Source organism: Orycteropus afer, unplaced genomic scaffold (assembly GCF_000298275.1).
Source record: "Orycteropus afer afer isolate SDZICR_OR568_19922 unplaced genomic scaffold, OryAfe1.0 scaffold00026, whole genome shotgun sequence".
Taxonomy (NCBI): Eukaryota; Metazoa; Chordata; class Mammalia; order Tubulidentata; family Orycteropodidae; genus Orycteropus; species Orycteropus afer.
Genome location: NW_006921613.1, coordinates 3623912 through 3643560, shown reverse-complemented (window position 1 = coordinate 3643560; position 19649 = coordinate 3623912). Strand labels below are relative to the sequence as shown.

General features: G+C 37.6%; 1 protein-coding gene across 1 annotated transcript in view; it reads right to left on the bottom strand.

The window, feature by feature from the left end:
* WDR72 (WD repeat domain 72) overlaps nucleotides 1-17702 on the bottom strand; it is a 315966-nt gene extending 298264 nt beyond the window's left edge. Inside the window, exons 1-2 of the mRNA XM_007935300.1 lie at nucleotides 17550-17702; nucleotides 11820-11926 (exon numbers count right to left, since the gene is read on the bottom strand). Coding sequence (XP_007933491.1) covers nucleotides 11820-11926; nucleotides 17550-17702 — 260 coding nt within the window. The remainder of the gene's footprint in view (nucleotides 1-11819; nucleotides 11927-17549) is intronic.
* Between the last annotated feature and the right edge of the window lie 1947 nt (nucleotides 17703-19649).

Genomic DNA, 19649 nt, shown 5'->3' with positions numbered 1-19649 from the left:
GTAAATTTTGGTCAATGACATGAGACAAAGTATATGTGAACTGCTGTATGAAAAGTGAATTTACTCTGTAAATCTTCACCCAAATCCTAAAAAAAAAAAAAAAAAAAGTAGCATGGATGCTTTACTGTAACTGTACAGATTATACAACCAACAAAAGACTGAAATCTAACTATTGAGATGTATATTTTTCTTTTCCCCTTTCAAATACTCAGTCTAAAGTTTTACAAATGTTAAATCACCTTCAGTTACAAATCAATAAAATTTAATGAGGCAGCTGTTCTATGGGAGAAAGATGTGGCAGTCTGCTTCCATAAAGATTTGCAGCCTTGGAAACCCTATGGGGCAGTTTTACTCTGGCTTGTATGGTTGCTATGAGTCAGAATCGACTCGACAGCAATGTTTTGGTTTGGTTTATATATAATTAGAAAATTGTTAAATTCTCACTACAAAGTCTTTGAGAAGGGCCTTTTTTTGTCTTATTCCACCATGCCTCATGAAGAATTAATTCAAAGTATAATATATGGATCAGTCACCACTCTTCTGTCCACTTTCCATCTTTCAAAAATACACTATTTTCTTTTTGACTCAATATGTGTTTATAACGTTGTTATTGCTTTACTCAAATTTTAATGAAATGTCTGGAGGAAAAGAGATAAACATGAATCCTTGGTATGCCATCTGGAACTGGAAGTCCATTACATTCTTCAAACTCTCTTTTCCATTACACTTTTGGCTTCCCTTTGGAATTTTCAGGTTCTTCCTTTTCCACTGCTTGCTTCTTAAATCATGGTTTTTCCTACTGTCATGTCTTAGGCTTTCTTATATTCTCTTTCCATGATCTCTTTGGTGAGTTATCTATTCCCATGTCTCCATCTCCATGCTATTAGATCAGACCTTTTCCTTGTGCTCAAGATTTCTATATGCAATTACCTATTTGATGTCTTCACTTCGATGACCTTCAGGGACTTCACACTCCTCATGTTCAAAATGAAACATAGTTATCTTTCCTCTTTTGTTCTCTATTTCAATGAATGGTATTATCATCAATGATTTTTCTCAAGTTATTCTTACTTCCATACTTTCTCTCCCTGACTCAAATGTGGTCTACCTGCTACTTCAAATGCAGTCTCTGCACCAGCAGAATAACCATTACCCAGTAGCATGTTAGAAATGCAAGTTCTTGGACTAAGCCAGTATCTCAGGGAATAAGATACAAAAAAAAAAAAAAAAAAAATCCAAGTCCATTGATTTCATACTGACTCATAGTAACCTGTAGGACAGAGAAGAATTGCCTCATAGGGTTTCCAAGGCTGTAATTTTTATGAAAGGAGCCCTCGTAGTACAGTGGTTAAGCACTTGGCTGCCAACTGAAAGGTTAACAGTTCAACCCACTGGCTGCTATATGGTAGAAAAATGTGACAATCTACTTCTATAAAGATTTCAGCCTTGGAAACACTTTGGGAAAGTTCTAGTTGGTCCTTTAGTATCACTGAATAGGAATCAACGCAGTGGTTTTATTTTATTTTGTTTACTATAGAAGCAACTTTATGGAAGCAAACTGCCACATCTTTCTCCCATGGCTCTTGGTTTTAAAATGTTGACCTTTTTGTTACCAGCTGAGCTCTTAACTACTGTGTCACCAGGTTTCCTTTCTTAGGGAGTAGGTCCCAAGAATGTGTGTTTAAACAAGCTCTACAGGTAATCTTGTGGCACAGTGCTTAAGGCATTTGACTGCTAACCAGAAGGTTGGCAGTTCAAAACTACCAGCCACTCCATGGAAGGAAGAATGGGCCATCAACTTCTGTAAAGATTTATCACCTTGGAAATCCAATGGGGGTCACTATGTGTCAAAATTGATTCAATGGCAGTGGGTTTGGTTTATAGTTTTGGGACAGGTAATTCTAATGCACATCCAGGTTTGAGCAGCACTATCTTAGAGCATCAGTGATGTGACTACCTCTCTAGGCTCATTTTCCTAATGATCAAAAAACCCTTTACATCAGTGTCAATGTATTAAAGTTTTTACTGATTACTTACATTTATCATCCTAAGCTTAATTTTAGTTAGCATTCATCAGATATATCTTTCCCATCCATTTAGTTTGAACTTTTCTATGTCTTTATGCTCTTTTTTGTTTCTTAAATTCAGTCACTCTTTGTAATTTAACTGGAGAGTCTAGTCTCTTTACATTATTAAGATGACTTTTTATTCAGATTTATTTCAACTATCTTATTTTATGATATTTCTTTTTTTTCCCCTTTGGATTAAACATACTTTTATCATTTCTGTAAATTGGAAATTACATATTCTATTGCTATTCTTTTAGTTACCCTAGAAACATCAACATGTATATTTAAGTCTGAACTTAACCAGTATCTAGTTTACCCACTTCTAGAAAATTACAAAATGTAGAATCGGATCACTACCCTATTTTATGACATTATAAACTAGAAGTATAGACTCCATGTGTGTGTGTGCATGCCGTGTGTACAGTATTAGGTTTTATGGGCTGTATTTATTTATATTTTCTAAGAATTTGCTGTTCTGTTGTTGTTGTTGTTGAATATTTCTTCTTCAATCTCAGACACTCCTTTGGAAATCACTTTCTTTCCCAAAGAGTATCTTTTAAAACTTGTTTATTTCTAGAGGGTCTGTGGTAATGAGCTCTCTTATTATTTGTTTTTCTCAAAAGGTATTATTGTTCTTTCATTTTCCAAAGATATTTTTACTAGTTATGTAATTCTAGGTTGACACATATTTCTTTGAATTCTTTGAAGATAATATTTCACTGTTGCATCATTTTCATTTTACTGTTAAAAATCAGCTCTCACTCCGATTATCATTCTTTGTAAAGAATCTATCTTTGCTCACTAACTACTTTTAGGATCCTACTACTCCTTTGCCACTTTATTGCATTGTAGTGGCTTCATGTTGTTGTGATGCTGAAAGCTCTGCCACTGGTAATTCAAATACTGGCAGGGTCATTCATGGTGGTCAAGTTTCAGTGGAGCTTCCAGAGTAAGACAGAATAGAAAGAAGAACATGGAGATCTACTTCTTCAAAATAGACCTTACAAGTAACAGTGAAACATTGTCTAATATAGTGTCAGAACATGAGCCCCTCAATTTGGAAGGCACTCAAAATACGACTGGGGAAGAGCTGCCTCCTCAGAGTAGAGTCAATCTTAATGGCATGGATAGTGTAACACTTTCAGCACCCTCATTTCTTGATGTTGCATGACTCAAAACAAGAAAAAAATAGCTACAAACATCCATTAATGATCAAAATGTGGAATGAATGAAGTATGTATTTAGGAAAATTGGAAGTCAATGAAAATGAAATGGAACACACAAAAATCAATATCCTAGGCATTAGTGAGCTGAAATGAACTGGTATTGGCCAGTTTGAATCAGGAAATCATATGGTCTACTCTAAACAACAACAACTGTGACAGGAATGACAAATTGAAGAGGAATGACTATGCATCCATCATCAAAAAAGAACATTCAAGATCTATCCTGAGGTACAATGCTGTCAGTGAAAATGAGTATTATTCAAACCTATGCACCAATCACTAATGCCAAAGATGAAGAAATTAAGATTTTTACCAATTTCTGCAGTCTGAAATTAATCAAACATGCAATCAAGATACACTAACAAAGACTGGTGATTGGAATGTAAAAGTCAGAAGCAAAGAAGAACTACCAGTACTTGGAAAATATGGCCTTGGTGACAGAAAAATGATGCTGCCAGAGATCACATGATAGAATTTTGCAAGACCAACAATGTATTCATTGCAAATACCTTTTTTCAAAAACATAAACAGTGATTTTACAGATGGACCTCACCAAATGGAATACACAGGAATCAAATAGATTACATCTGTAGGAAGAGACAATGGGCAAGTTCAAAATCATCAGACAGGACAAATCCAAGGGCCAACAGTGGAACAAATTATCTACTGTTCAAATGCAAGTTTAAAGTGAAACTGAAGAAAACTAAAATATCTCCATGAATACAAAATAAGACCTTGAGTATATCACATTTGAACTTAGACACCATCTGAAGAAGAGATTTGAGGTACTGAAAACCAATGGTCAAAGACCAGATGAGTTGTAGGAAGACATCAAGGACTTCATACATGAAGGAAGCAAAGGTTATTAAAGAAAGAAAAGACCAAAATGGATGGCAGAAGAGATTCTGAAACTTGTTCTTAAATAAAGAATAGCTAAAGCAAATACAAGAAATGATGACATAAAAGAGCTGAACAGAAAATTTCAAAGGGTGGCTCAAGAAGACAAAGTAAAGCATTATGAGGAAATGTGCAAAGACCTGGAGTTAAAATATCAAAATGGAATAACACAATGGGCTTCCCCAAGAAGAAAGAATTGAAAGAAAAATTCAAGCCTTGAGTTGCAATTGGAGAATTCACTGGGCAAAATCTTATGATGCATTTAATTGTGGTGTTGGTGAAAAATATTGAATGCACCATGGATTGCTAGTGATACCACCTCGGAAACCCAAGGAGTGGTTGCTTTGAGTCAGATCTGACTCTATGGTCATATGTTTGATTTTGGTTGGTTTACGGATTACTAGAAGAATGAAAAAATCTGTCTTGTATGATGTAGAGCCAGAATGCTCCTTAAAAGCATGGATGGCAAGACTTCACCTCTCATGTTTTGAATACGCTACCAGGGGGACCATTTCCTGGAGAAGGACATCACATGTGTTAAGTAGATGGTCACTGAGAAAAAGGAAAATCCTCAGGGAGATGGATTGACACAGTGACTACAACAATGGGCTCAAGCATAGCAATGATTTTGAGAATGGCACAGGATCAGGCAGCTTCATTCTGTTGTACATAAGATAGTTTTCAGTTGCAACCAACCCGACGGCACCTAACAACAATGGGCAAAATATTGAACGATGCAAGAAGCATCAAAAGAAGATAGAAAGAATACAGAGTCATTGTACCAAAAATAATCGGTCAATGTTCCACCATTTCAGGAGATAGAATATGATAAAGAACCAATAGTAGTGATGGACTTCTTCAATGTGCTGAAGAAATTGGTGAAAGTCTGCAGGAACTGACAAAATACCAATTAAGATGTTTTAATAAACAGATGCAACAGTGGAAGCATTCAGTCATTTATGCCAAAAAATTTAGAAAATAACTATCTGGCCAACCAACTGGAAGACGGTCATATGTGTGTCCATTCCAAAGAAAGGTGATCCAATGGAATGTAGAAATTATTGAACAATATCATTAATATCACATACAAGTAAAATTTTGAAGAAAATAATTCAAGAATGTCTGCAGCAGTATATACACTGGGGACTTCCAGAAATTCAAGCTAGATTCAGAGTAGGACATGGAGAAAGGATATCATTGCTGATGTCAAATGGATCTTGGCAGAAAATATCAAAAAGATGTTTACCTATAGCATAGTGGCTAAGACACTTGCCTGCTAACCAGATGGCTGGCAGTTCAAACCCACCAGCCACTCCTCGGAAGGAAGGTTAGGCAATCCTACTTCCATAGTGATACTGCCTCGGAAACCCAAGGAGGGATTGCTATGAGTTGGGTTTGACTCGACGGCACATAACAACAACAACAACAACATGTTTTATTGACCATGCAAAGACATCCAACTGTGTGGATCATAACAAATTATGGATAACTTTAGAAAGAATGAGAATTCCTCAATCCTTAATTGTGCTCATGAGGAACCTATGCATAGACAAGAGCCAGTAGTTCAAACAAAACATAAGGATACTGCATGGTTTAAATCAGGAAAGGTGTGCATCAGGGTTGCATCCTTTCACCATACTTATTCAATCTGTATGCTGTCAAATAATCTGAGAAGTTAGACTATACAAAGAAGAAAGAAGCAACAGGATTGGAGGAAGACTCATTAACAACATGTGATAAGAGGATGATACAACCTTGCTTGCTGAAAGTGAAGAAGACCTGAAACACTTATTGATGAAGATAAAAGACTACTACTTTCAGTGTGCATTACACATCAACAGAAAAAAAAAAATTAGTAATAATCCTCACAAATGAACCAATGACAACATCTTGATGAATGGAGAAAAGATCTAAGGTATCAAGAATTTCATTTTACTTGGATCCATATTTGAATTCATTGAAGCAGCAGTTAAGAAATCAAAGAACATATTGCATTGTGCTAATCTGCTGCAAAAAAACCTCTTTAATGTGTTAATTGGTAAAGATGTCACTTTGAAGACTAAGGTGTGCCTGACCCAAGGCATGGTATTTTCAATCACCTTATATACATGGGAAAACTGGACAATGAATAAGGAAGACTGAAGAAGAATTGATGCATTTGAATTATGATGCTGGCAAAGAATATTGAATATACCATGGACTCCCAGATGAATGAACAAATCTGTCTTGAAAGAGGTACAGCCAGAATGTTCCTTACAGGCAAGAACGACAATATTTTGCCTCTTGTATCTTGCCAAGAGATTTGGAAGACAGCTACCTAGCCAACTGACTGGAAGAGATCCATATTTGTACCCATTACAAAGAAAGGTGATCCCACAGAATGTGGAAATTATCAAACAATATCATTAATATCGCATGCAAGCAAAATCTTACTGATGATAATTCAAAAACTGTTGCAGCAGGATATTGACAGAGAACATCCAGAGGTGCAAGCTGGATTCAGAAGAGGACGTGGAATGAGGGATATCATTGCTGATATCAGATGGATCTTGGTTGAAAGCAAAGAATACCAGAAAGATGTTTACTTATGTTTTTTGACTATGCAAAAGCATTTGATTGTGTGGATCATAAATTAATGGATAACATTGAGAAGAATGGTGTGCTATGCTGGGTTTTCTAGAGAAGCAAAACCAGTAAAGCTGATATATAGAGAGAAATTTATAACTCACACACTTACAGAAGCTGGCAAGTCCCAAGTTCTTGGATCAAATGTCAATCTGGAGGCTCTTCCTGACTCATGCAGCTGCAGGGGCTGACAAGCTCAAGGTTGGCAGGCAGTATACCAGCTGTTTACTCCAACAAATGACGAATCCAAGATCACCAGGCCAAATGGTGGATTGTTTGCTCATGGACAGTTGTAGGCAGCACAACAGGATCCCGATCCACAGAAGAGTGTTTCTTTTCCCAGGATGTCCATAAATATATTGGAAGCAGGCCACACTCCTAAGGAAACTCCCTTTCAATGGATTGGCTGCTCAAAACATATACATCTGATCTCATCATGGGAACAACTCACATCACCACTGCTTAAACCACTCAGAATTGTGGTCTAGCCAAGTTGACATACAACTCCAACTATCACAAATGGGAATTCCATAACACTTAATTGTGCTCATGAAGAACCTGTCCATAGATCAGGAGACTGTCATTTGAACAGAATTAGGGGATACTATATGGTTTAAAATCAGGAAGGGAGTGAATGTGTCAGGGTTATACCCTTTCACCATACTTATTCAATCTGTATGCTGAGCAAATAATCTGAGAAACTGGACTATATGAAGAAGAACATGGCATCAGGTTTGGAAGAAGACTCATTAACAACCTGTGATACACAGATGACACAACTTTGCTTGTGGAAAGTGAGAATGACTTGAAGCACTTACTGATGAAGACTGAAGACTATACTCTGCAGTATGGATTGTTGTTGTTGTTGTTATGTGCCATCGAGTCGGCCCCGACTCATAGCGACCCCTCCTTGGGTTTCCGAGGCAGTATCACTACGGAAGTAGGATTGCCCAACCTTCCTTCCAAGGAGTGGCTGGTGGGTTTGAACCACCAGCCGTCTGGTTAGCAGGCAAGTGTCTTAGCCACTATGCTACCAGAGCTCCCGCAGTATGGATTACACTTCAATATAATGAAAACAAAAGTCCTCACAACTGGACCAATAAGCAGCATTATGATAAATGGAGAAAAGACTGAAGTTGTCAAAGACATCATATTATTTGATTCTGTAATCAAACCAATAGAAGCAGTAGTCAAGACATTAGAAGACATATTGCATTGGGCAAATCTGCTAAAGACCTCTGTCAAGTGCTTTAGAGCAAAGATGTCTCCTTGAATACTAAGGTACACCTAACCCAAGCCATGGTATTTTCAATCACCTCATATATGTGAGAGCTGGACAATCAATAAGGAAGATCGAAGAAGAGTTGATGCTTTTGAGCTGTGGTGTTGGCAAAGAATGCTGAAAGTACCAGGGACTGCTAAAAGAACTAGCAAATCTGTCCTAGATGAAGTGCAGCCAGAACGCTCCTTGTAAGAGAGAATGGCCAGACTTCTTCTCACCTACTTAGGTCATGTTGTCAGAAGGGACCGTTCCCTGGAGAAAGATATCATGCATAGTGATATGGAGTGTTAACGAAAAAAGGGGAAGGCTCTCAATGAGATGCATTGACACAGTGGCTACAATAATGGGCTCAGGTATAGAAACCATTGTGAGGCTGGCACAGGACTGGGCAGTGTTTTGTTCTGTTGTACATAGGGTTGCTATGAGTAAGAGATGACTTGATGGCACATAACAACAACAACAATAGTTAGGTCATGTTATCAAGAGGGACCAGTTCCTTCAGAAGGATATCATGCTTGGTAAAGTAGAAGGTCAGTGAAAAAGATGAAGACACTTAACAACGTAGATTGACACAGCGGCTGCAACAACAGGCTCAAGCATATCAATTATGAGGATGGCACAAGACCGGTCAGTGCTTCATTATGTTCTACACAGAAGTATGAATTAGAACCAACTTTATGGCTCTGAATAACAACGTTTTTAGGATCTTCTCTTTTTCTGTCATTTCAACATTATATCTTTAGGAGTTCACTTACTCTCATTTATCCTAGTCCTCATTGGAATTTCTGAATATAAGAATTTATGCCTGGAGATGAATTAATACTCTGGGAAAGAAAATAAGAACTGAGCCATAAAGTAACTTTTGTTCTCCTCTGATCATTGTGAAAACAGAAATGCTAAGCTCAGAGCCACTTACTGGTACTTATAAAAACAAAAAATTATTATTATCTTGGGAATATTGAGGCCAATCCTAGTGAGAATAAAAGTTTTCAGCAGATCAAATTTGGATTTGTAATGTCAGTGTGGCTGAAGCATAAGTAACGCCTATAGTATCTTGTATACTAAGTTCTGGGTATACCAAAGGAACAGGGCTCTAGAAATTCAAATCTTGAAAAAAAAAGACTATAGCTAGTCAGACCAAGGGAGCTCTTGTGGCATAGTGTCTAAGGCATCTGACTGCTAACAAGAGGGCTGGCGGTTCAAATCCACCAGCCACTGCTTGGAAGGAAGAGTGGGAAATCTACTTCCATAGTGATACTGGCTTGGAAACCAAAGGAGGAGTCACTATGAGTAGGATTCTACTTGACGGCAGTGAGGTAAGTCAGACCAAATTATACTCGCATGCCTTTTACAAACATATCTACATAAGAGTTCATGCAGCTTTGAATTCATCTATCATCAAGAATGTGATGATCATCTTTTACGGAGCTAGACCACTGGGCCAAAATGTCAAGCTAGGACCCAGTTCCTGTCCTGAACTATTTGTCAGTTAGCTATTAAGTTATTCTCAAGTCTCTGAACAGTCCTAGAAAATCTCATCATCCCCTGCTATGGATTGAATTGCATCCTCAAAATATTGTTGTAAATCCTAACCCTATACCTGTGGTTAAGGAGCCCTGGTGGCACCGTGTTTAAGCACTTGGCTAAAAGGTTGGTAGTCCAAATCCACCAGTGGCTCATGGGAGAAAAGATCTGCCATTCTACTTCCATAAAGATTACCACCTTGGAAACCCTATGGGGGTGATTCTACTCTGTCCTATAGGATCACTATGAGTCAGAATGGATTCAAGGACAACATGTTTGGTTTGGTTATAATTCCATTTAGGAATGTGGCTTTTTGTTGTTGTTGTTGTTATGTTAATGACGCAGTATTAGTGTAGGGTATGTCTTAAATCAATTTCTTTTGAAATTTTGTTTGAGTAGATTAAGCAAGCAAGCAAGTACAAAAGAAAGGGAAGATAAATGCCACATGATCACCAAGGAACCTAGAAAAAGCTGAAAAGAGACAAGGACTGTCCCTTAGAGCAGACAGAGAAAGAGAGCATTCTCTTAGCACTAGCACCCTGAATTTGGACTTCTAACCTCCTAAATTGTGAGAAAATACATTTCTATTCATTAAAGCCATCCACTTGCAGTGTTTCTGTTATGGCAGCACTAGATAACTAAGACATGTCCCAAATCCTCTAAATTGGGAATAAGTATCTTCGCCTGCTTAGCAGGCTTTTTGGCAGCCCTACAGCATGAAAGCTACTAGCAAATGCTAAAAAAGAATTTTCTGTAACATTTTACTTTATTATCATTCCAAGTTCAATCTAAGTGTAATAATTATTGCTTTACTATAAGCTATGAAACTAAATACCTCTTTGACATCTATTCCATTTGCCATTTTGCTAAACTATTCTGTTTCTGCAGATTGGACACTTAATACCTTACTATTCTTTTGTTTCTCATTATTCAGAGTCATATTATTTATCCTTGGGTTAAAATAAATAAAGGAGGGTTTCTCTTGTTTCAACCAGCAACCCAATCTGTCATTCATGATTGCATGCTGAATTTATTCCACATTCCTCAGCATATTCTGGCAAATACTTCATCAACAGACTCCAAGTCCATATAAGCTCTTCTACACGGGACTTATAGGTAAGTCCTACTTTTTTGGAGTAAACCTCACTTACATGAAACAGCATCCAAATCACTGTTCCTTTTCCTTCTTTTTTCTAGCATTACACTTACAATTGAATCTATCCCTTGGAAGTTTTAGTATGACATTAGATGTGGGTATCCCATGAAGAGGGTAGTTACTGGATTGTTTTATAAAAGTAGGAAGGCTTAGATGAGTTTTATTAAGAATTCAAAGTTACTACTTACTACTCACAAGTAATGCCCAATTTACAACATATTCAAGTTACCAGAAACCAAACTTCCAGTCATCCGTTGTTGTTATGATTTGTGTAATTTTTATACGTATGTATATATTAAAATAGGAGCTCTGGTGGCATAATGCCTACGGCATTTGACTGCTAACCAGAAGGCTGGTGATTCAAACCCACCAGCCACTGCTTGGAAGGAAGGTTGGGCAATCTACTTCTGTAGAGTATACTGCCTCGGAAACCCAAGGAGGGGTCGCTGTGAGTCAGATCCGACTCCACAGTAGTGGTTGCAATTGTTTTTTATATATTAAAATATTTCTGAAAGTTTATGTGTAATGTTTTCAACACCCAAAGATCCGATTTATAAAGATACTTGTAATAAAAGGCAATAATAATGAAAACAAAACAAACAAACAAAAAATAGTTATTTGGCTTACCTCAGAACCAACTTACCATAGAATGGAACTTAACTCAGGAATTATCTCTATATGTGAAAACACTAAAACCCAGATTTTTCCATTTCCAATTCTATAATACCTGTTAAGAGAGGTGGCATTTGCCAGTATCCTTTATACACACTGCCTGATACACAAGCTGAGAGGTCTCTTGGTCGTGATCCAACAAAATGAGTTTTAGAGTGGGAGTCACATTATTGACTGCATTCCTTAGGATCTTCACACAAGTTACTCAACTATTTTAAGACCTAAATTCTCCTATATGTAAAAGAAATATAGGTTTCCTTCACTCCTAAACTTGTATTCAGGAAAAAAAAAAAAAAAAGAGAGAGAGAGAGAGAGAGAGCAAGAGAGAGAGAATGGAAAAGGGGACAAATTCCACATATCTTACCTACCCATTTTCAGCAGCACTAACGACATAGGGCTGTTTTGAGAAGTCCCTTGCTCTTGCCAAACATGTTACTGCAGTTGAATGACCAAATAGAAGCTCTTTAGCCGAAATCTGAAAATGATGACAGTAAGCTTTTTGAACAACTGAAACTGTTTTCAGTTGAAGAATATACACATCACATAATATGGTATTTATAATTCTGATTAGGAAATCCTTTTATATTATGTTTTTGTTAAATACAAGGGAACCTACAATACATGGCATATCAAAACCCATGGAATAATGAACTTCTAGATAAAGGAAGTATGTTGTACACACTTTTTTGCTTTTAGTTTTGTACCCAACATAAAAACTAGGTAAGTGTCAGACCTGTTTTACAACATCTAAGTTTTGAATGTAAATAAGTCAGTGTTGATGCTTATTCTGCACAAAAGTTCCCCCAAGTAATAGTGTCATATTAATGTACAAATTTCAGAATCCACAAATGAGTTTAATAAGGTAAAAAAAAAAAAAAATTAAACTTTTGGTAACCATTATAATATCTGCAAAAACGACAAGGAGGCCACATGTTCTGACCTCCTCTAACCCTACAAGGGGAAGGCAGGATTACCAGCAGTAACCCAAGGCCTATTACTGCAAGGCCAGACATGCTGCCTCCCTCCAGCCCTTTCACCAACCGTTCCTCCCAAGGCACCCACCACCTCTCTCCTGGGTTCGATAATTCACTGCAGTGGCCACACAGAACTCACAGATTATGGGGTTTATTAGGGAAGCACCAGGCTACAACTCAAGTCCAGGAAGAATGCTCAGTCTCTCTCCCAGCCCACCGTCCCTCAGCCAAGAGTCTCTCACAGTCTCTTTTCCAGCAGTGCTGGTCCCTCAGTGTCTCACTCAGTGATGCGTGTCTCTTGCGGCTCTTTCCCAGCAGCACGTGTCTCTTTCAGGGGTGCATGTCTCTTTTGGCAGCACGTCTTCCTCCACCAGCAGTCAGAGAGAGCGTTCTGCCTCCAGGAGGCTTCCTTTTGCTCCCGGAAGGGTGGTCAAACTAGCCAATCACAGCATCAGAACTCTAAGCACGTGAGAGAGAGTGGGAACCTCCCAGAACATTGTATTGTGCCACGCCCAACAGAAATACTCCAGGTGGGCGACTTTAAAATCAGGATCTCCTCAGTTGCTAATAGCAATTCCCACCTTGGAGTTTACAAAGACTTATGGGTAGAAAAGCCACACTAAGTAATTTACTACACCGCATATCTTATTTGGCTTTTTGCCCAGGAATAGCAAAATTCACTTTTTAATATTAAAGAAAAAAATTTAACTAAACTATGATTTAAAATGGGAGCTCTGGTGGCATAGTGCTTAAGGCACTTGACTGCTACCCAGAAGGCTGGCAGTTCAAACCCACCAGCCACTACTCAGAAGGATGGTTGGGCAATCTACTTCCATTGTGATACTGCCTCGGAAACCCAAGGAAGAGTTGCTATGAGTTGGATCTGACTTGACGACAGTGTTTTAATTTTTTATTTTTTTTAAGATTTAAAATACCAATGTTTTTATCCTATATGTGAGTTAAAAATATATGATACTAAAGGCTAATTTCCCCATTATCTCATGTGAGAAAGAAGTCTGCTCCTCATCCTTTAGTAAAACAATGATATAAAAACCAATACAAAAGAGAAAACATACAAGATCCTCTCAAATGGAGGAGTTGTCAATACAGGAATATATTTTAATTTCAATGTCTAGAAAAAGTTTTTCTGGAAAACAACAATCCACTTTCCAAGTGGCTAAGGCACTTGACTGCTAACCAGAAGGCTGGCGGTTCAAACCCACCAGCCACTCCTCAGAAAGAAGATGGGGCAATCTACTTCTGTAGTGATACTGCCTTGGAAACCCAAGGAGGGGTCGCTATGAGTCAGGTCCAACTCAACGGCATATAACAACAACAACAACATACTTTTTTTTAAAAAAAATATGCAAATATATATGCAGATGATAACCCAACCATACGAATGACGACACATTATTTCTGGCATAGTTGTTCTCTACATTCGTATCATTTCTATCACAATCAGAAATATGTCTTTAAAAGGTCTATTGTCAGAATAAACTTTTAATGCTACAGAGAGGGTTTGTGTAGTTTATTAGAATCACTTATGACCAAATTGACTATTTCCTGAGAAAACCAGAGATTCTATCTCAGAAAATAGCATAAAATATTTTCCCATTGTTATACTTCAGGGCTCATACCTTTTGGAATTCAACTCCTTCCTAATCTATAACAGACCAGAATGAGATATAAAGGAGCAGATTAAGCAAGCAAGCAAGCCCAAAACGCAGAGAAGATACACGTCTCCAAAGAAAATGTGCTGTGGACAAAATACCAGAGTGGAGCTGCATTGTCTTTCATGTGAAGGCCTCATTCTGCTACTAAATTCCACATGTACTTGGAACAAACTATGACATTTTATTATAATCTCCTTATTTTATCATCTCCTGAAACTCCTAATAAAAATAATAAATTCTACAATCACACTTACTCACTATCACTACATAATCAGAACTGGCTCTACCTCTGTGAAGCATGTGTTTTCATCACTCCAACTCCTACCATCACCAGTTCCCAAGAACTTCTAATAACATAGAGAAGGGAAAAATACCAACTTGAAGAGCATCTTGCATATTCTAGGCACTGGTACAACCCTCCATAGACAGTGTTTTAATCACCATTTCACAGGTGAGAAAACTGAGACTCAAAGAACATGTCATTTGCCTAATATCACAGAATTGGTAAGCATCAGGGCTGGAATTTGATCTAAGTTTCCATTCTTTCTTTCTACACAATGTTGCTATTCCTCATTTGTCACTGTTGTTTTAGATAGGAGAAAAAATGGAGCAGTACTAGGGAACACATTTAAAAGGACATTCATCTCACCTTCCTGTATGCTTAAAAGTACATGATGAATAATAATCAATAACAGAGAATTAAAACATACTTAAATGAGAAAGTTCCTAAGATAGGACTTGGAGAAGCTTCTCATTGGCAGACCCTACAAAGTTCGGGGGAAGCTGGAGGGTTAAGAGGCTCAGATATAAACTTGAAGGCAACTCACACAACCTAAGTCTGTGATAGAAACCCCTGAAGAGGGAGCTACTCATTCTCTAGCTCTGCTGTACCCTACCATCTCACCACCCATGGACAGGAAAAGACTGAGATGTGTGCCTGATCCCCTACTGAATACTTCAGATCCTACTCATAACGCCACCTCCTTTGGTTTCCAAAGTGGTATCACTACAGAAGTAGATTGCTCAACCTTCCTTCTGAGGGGTGGCTGGTGGGTTTGAACTGCCAGCCTTCTGGTTAGCAGTCAAGTGCCTTAGGCACTACACTACCAGAGCTACTACTGAATACTTGGAGACCTGTTATGTCCAGAAGTTAAACCACCCTTTTCCCCCACCTCCCTATTCTTAAGGAGCCCTGGTGGGACATTGGTTAAAATGCTTGGCTGCTAACCAAAGTGTCAGTGGTTCCAACTCACCAGCTGCTCCACAGGAAGATGTGGCAGTCTGCTTCTATAAAGATTTACAGCTTTGGAAACCTTATGGGGCAGTTCTACTCCATCCTAGACTCACATGAGTTGGAATTGACTCAATAGCAGTGTTTTTGTGTTTTTTTATTCCTATTCCCTTATCCCCGGGGGGAGCTCTGGTGATGCAGTGCCTAAGGCACTTGACTTCTAACCAGAAGGCTGGCAGTTCAAACCACCAGCCACTCCTTGGAAAGAAGGTTGGGCAATCTACTTCTGTAGTGATATTGCCTCGGAAACCCAAGGTTGGGTTGCTGTAAGTCAGGTCCAACTTGACGGCACATATCAACAACAACAACATTCCCTATCCCTTCTATTCCTTGTACAAATAAAAGATATCATCATCCCACTAGTCCCACCTAGCCCCCAAGACCAATACCCAGAAGGTATCCTTAACTGTTCCCTTTCCTTTACCCCACATCCAACACGTTGCTAAGTTCTAACCACTGTCTTTAGTTAACATCTCTTCTTAACCCCACTGCCACTGATTTAATTCGTGCTCAAATGCTTTCTTGACTCATACCGCAGAAGCTCCAACCCTTCACGTGTGAAAAAAAAAAATAGTCTGTAAACATTGCCAAATGTTTCCATGACAGCAAAATTGTCCTTAAATGAGAATTACTGCTCTAACTCTAAGCAAAAGATTTGCTCCAAAAAGAAGCAGGGCATAACTTCCCCACTGAAGATACATGACTACACTACATTGGGAGCTCTGGTGGTGTAGTGCCTAAGGCATATGCCTGCTAAGCAGGAGGTTGGAGGTTCAAACCCACCATTCCTTGAAAGGATGATTAAGTGATCTACTTCCATAGTGATACCATCTCGGAAACCCAAGGAGGGGTGGCTATGAGTCAGATCTGACTCGACAACAGTGAGTTTGTACTACATTACCCTGTCCTTTCTCTCCACTACACTGCAACCTCCTGGGCAGCCAGTGCCAGGTCTCATTCAGCCTTGAACTCAGGTAGCTGGCATACTGTCTAACTGATAATACGCATTCAATAAATGCATAATGAATTAATGTTGAATCAATATCAAGAACATATAAAAAAATACAGAAGCTAGGATGCCAAATTTCTTAAGCTTATAGCAACTTACGTATACAAGACAATGACTCCACCCAGAAAAAATAAAAACAAACAAACAAAAAAACACTGTGTTTCAATATTAGAAAGAGTAATTAAGTATTTTAAACCATAATACAAAATAAATGTGAGAGCCACCATTTTCAAACCACAACTGTTGCGATAATACCAGTTCTTTCTTTCAGGAATGTTCCTAAACCTTCAGCTGAGCTGGTCTGCTATGCAGTTCTTGGCAGTGTGTAGTAGAACTACTCAGTGATGGAAGATGTTAATTAATTACACTATAAAATAGAATTACAATTAATTGTTAATTTAGGTTTTAAAGTGACAAATTTTAAAGGCTAAAAATAGTCTTTGATCTTTAAAAGGCTTCTTAATGAGAGCAGTATACTTTAAGTACATCATTAGTTTAAGTGTTCAAATTGGGTCTAGAGGCTGCTAGAGTTAAGCAAATATCTATTCCGATATGTTAAATGTTTATGACTTGGGACAGGAACAATTAATTGCTAATCAATGGGCCAAATCCTAGGTGAGGTCAGGTTCTAAAATAAAGGAACGACAACAGTAAATTGGATTTAGAGCTTTTTGATGCAATCTGTAAAAACCAAAGGCAAGCGCTGACTAAAAGAATAGCAAGAAGGCCAAACAGACAGAAACACCAAGATAATTAAGATATTATTCATTTAGCTAATAGTGATTTTCAAGAGTGCCCTTTGTTTAGATTAATGAGCCATAATTTCCAGAATTATACTTACATGTCTGTAGTTCAGTTACTTAAACATATAATTCAGGATATAAAATAGTAAAACTCAGCATAACTTAAAGGGTGATAACATTTAGCTAGAAGCTAAGATTAGCAATATTCATAATATCATTTTAAAATGTGACTTTGAACCAGCATATAACTTTCTTTTCTTCTAAATGTAGATGTAAAATCAATTTATTACTTTAGCAAGCATCGTTTATAACAACCATGCAAACCTTCTACTGTAATAGTAGGTACAAGCAGCTGTATTTATTTTCTGAGTGTTGACTATTTCAATATTGAAAGTATTCACTAACCTTTAGTTCAGGTGAGAGATTCCAGAGACAGAGCTGACCCTCTTGACTTCCAGTCACAACTGTCTGTTGGTCATCAGTGATCATGATGGCCGTGATGCTGTGAGGAGGGGCCTTTATTCCCCAGAGTGCCACTGCCTGCATGGAAGACCTCATGTTGGATGAATCCTGGACACACAGAGAAGGGAAGTGTATATGGTCACCAATCTTAAATTTTGGGGAATGGATCCTATCACAAAGTGGATTTTGTGCCACAAAGTGGAACAAAATTAAGTAACAATGATGTCTCTCTCCTAGGGGTATGAAGAAGGCTTCATTCCTCACCAATTAGAGAAGAAAGCAGTCATCAGAGTGACCATGCCCAGTGCAACTTCATCAAAGAGGAAGGACTTTTCTTCAAATTATTGATAATTGATGCTGGTGAAGAGAAGGTCCACACCTGGCTCTTACTGTGGCCTGACCACAACATGTTCTAAAATCCAGCTAGGTCTCTCAAGAAATAAAGAGCTGTCTTTATACACAATTTCAAAATAGCCTTGCAGACTTCCTCTTCTCAAAAATACCATCTTACATAGGTGACAAATGCTTGAAATTTGCTTTTAAGAGATTAATCTTTTCCATAACTATGTTTTCTAGTCGTCAAAGATTCATACATGACTGTCATGGTTTCTGCCATATTCACATTCTACTCATACTATTTTAATGGCAGTTTGAAAATTTTTTTATTTTACTCTTCCTAAAATATAATGTTCATGGAATCAATAGCTTTATGTGTTAGTAACAACAGCTAAAATGCACACATAATTACCAAAAATGCTTGCCTGTGACTAGTCAAGTAGGAGAAAGATGTGACAGTCTGCTTCCGTAAAGTAATTTATAGCCTTGGAAACCCAATGGGATAGTTCTACTCTATGTTACATAGTCATTACGAGTTGGAATCAACTTGATGGCAGTGGGTTTTGGTTTGATGACCGTCCAAAATGACCTGAAATATGACCCAGTGATATGTGCATTGCATTTTGTGAAACACTCAGCTAAATGATCATTCTTTTCTACAACAAAAATACAATACAAATTTGGGGATAAATAATGCTTTAATGCCTTAGAGGAGAGTAATAAGTTTTCTCCTGTGGCTTATCAGTACATATTTAAGCCATTAAATACAATAAAGACAGGAGAAAGGAGGTTACCAAGCTTACTTCCTATATTTGCCTTGAGAAAGTCATGAAAATCAAATTCTTTTGTTCTGTACAATTCTAGATACTGACACAAATAAAAGATAAATAACAATATAATTTTTTAAAAAAAATATGAAACATTCACACACAAACACATAATACATACATATGAGTACGCAGGGTATGCACCGACACCATGAACACAAATTCAATACAGGCAGTGCCCAAAGAATTTACTTGTGGTTAAATTTTTTCAAATTCAGTACATAGTTGAGTACATAGTTCACTTCTCAGCCCAGCGTATTAATATTTAATACATATGAAGTTACCAAGATTAATGCTGCTCCAGTAAAGGATTTTTTCCTCCAGTTCTTGATTACTGATGCTGATGGAGAGAAGGACAGGAATAGATTACCCATTCTACACCCAGCTCTTACTGTAGCTCTAAGTATTCATACTAAGCACCATGTAACCAAGATTTCCATAGCAAATGCTTCCAGTATTCCTATTCAGAATAGCAGAACACATATTAACCATATTATTAAGCTAACCAAAAATTTCTGATTTCAATAGCATTAAAACCTGAATTTGAACCTCTTTTCCTTTAAACATATAGAAATAATGCCCTATATATACATACATATATACATATGTACATATGCATATGTGTGTGTGTGTGTATATTATGTATATATGTGTGTGTATTATATATAAAACCCAAACCAAACTTACTGCTATCAAGTAGATTCTGACTCAGAGTGACCCCCTTTGGGTTTCCAAAGTGGTAAATCTTTACAGAAGTAGATTGTTCAGTCTTCCTTCTGTGGAATGGCTGGTGGGTTTGAATCACCAACCTTCTGGTTAGCAGTAAAATGCCTTAGGGACTATACCACCAGAGCTCCTTATATTATATATATATATATAT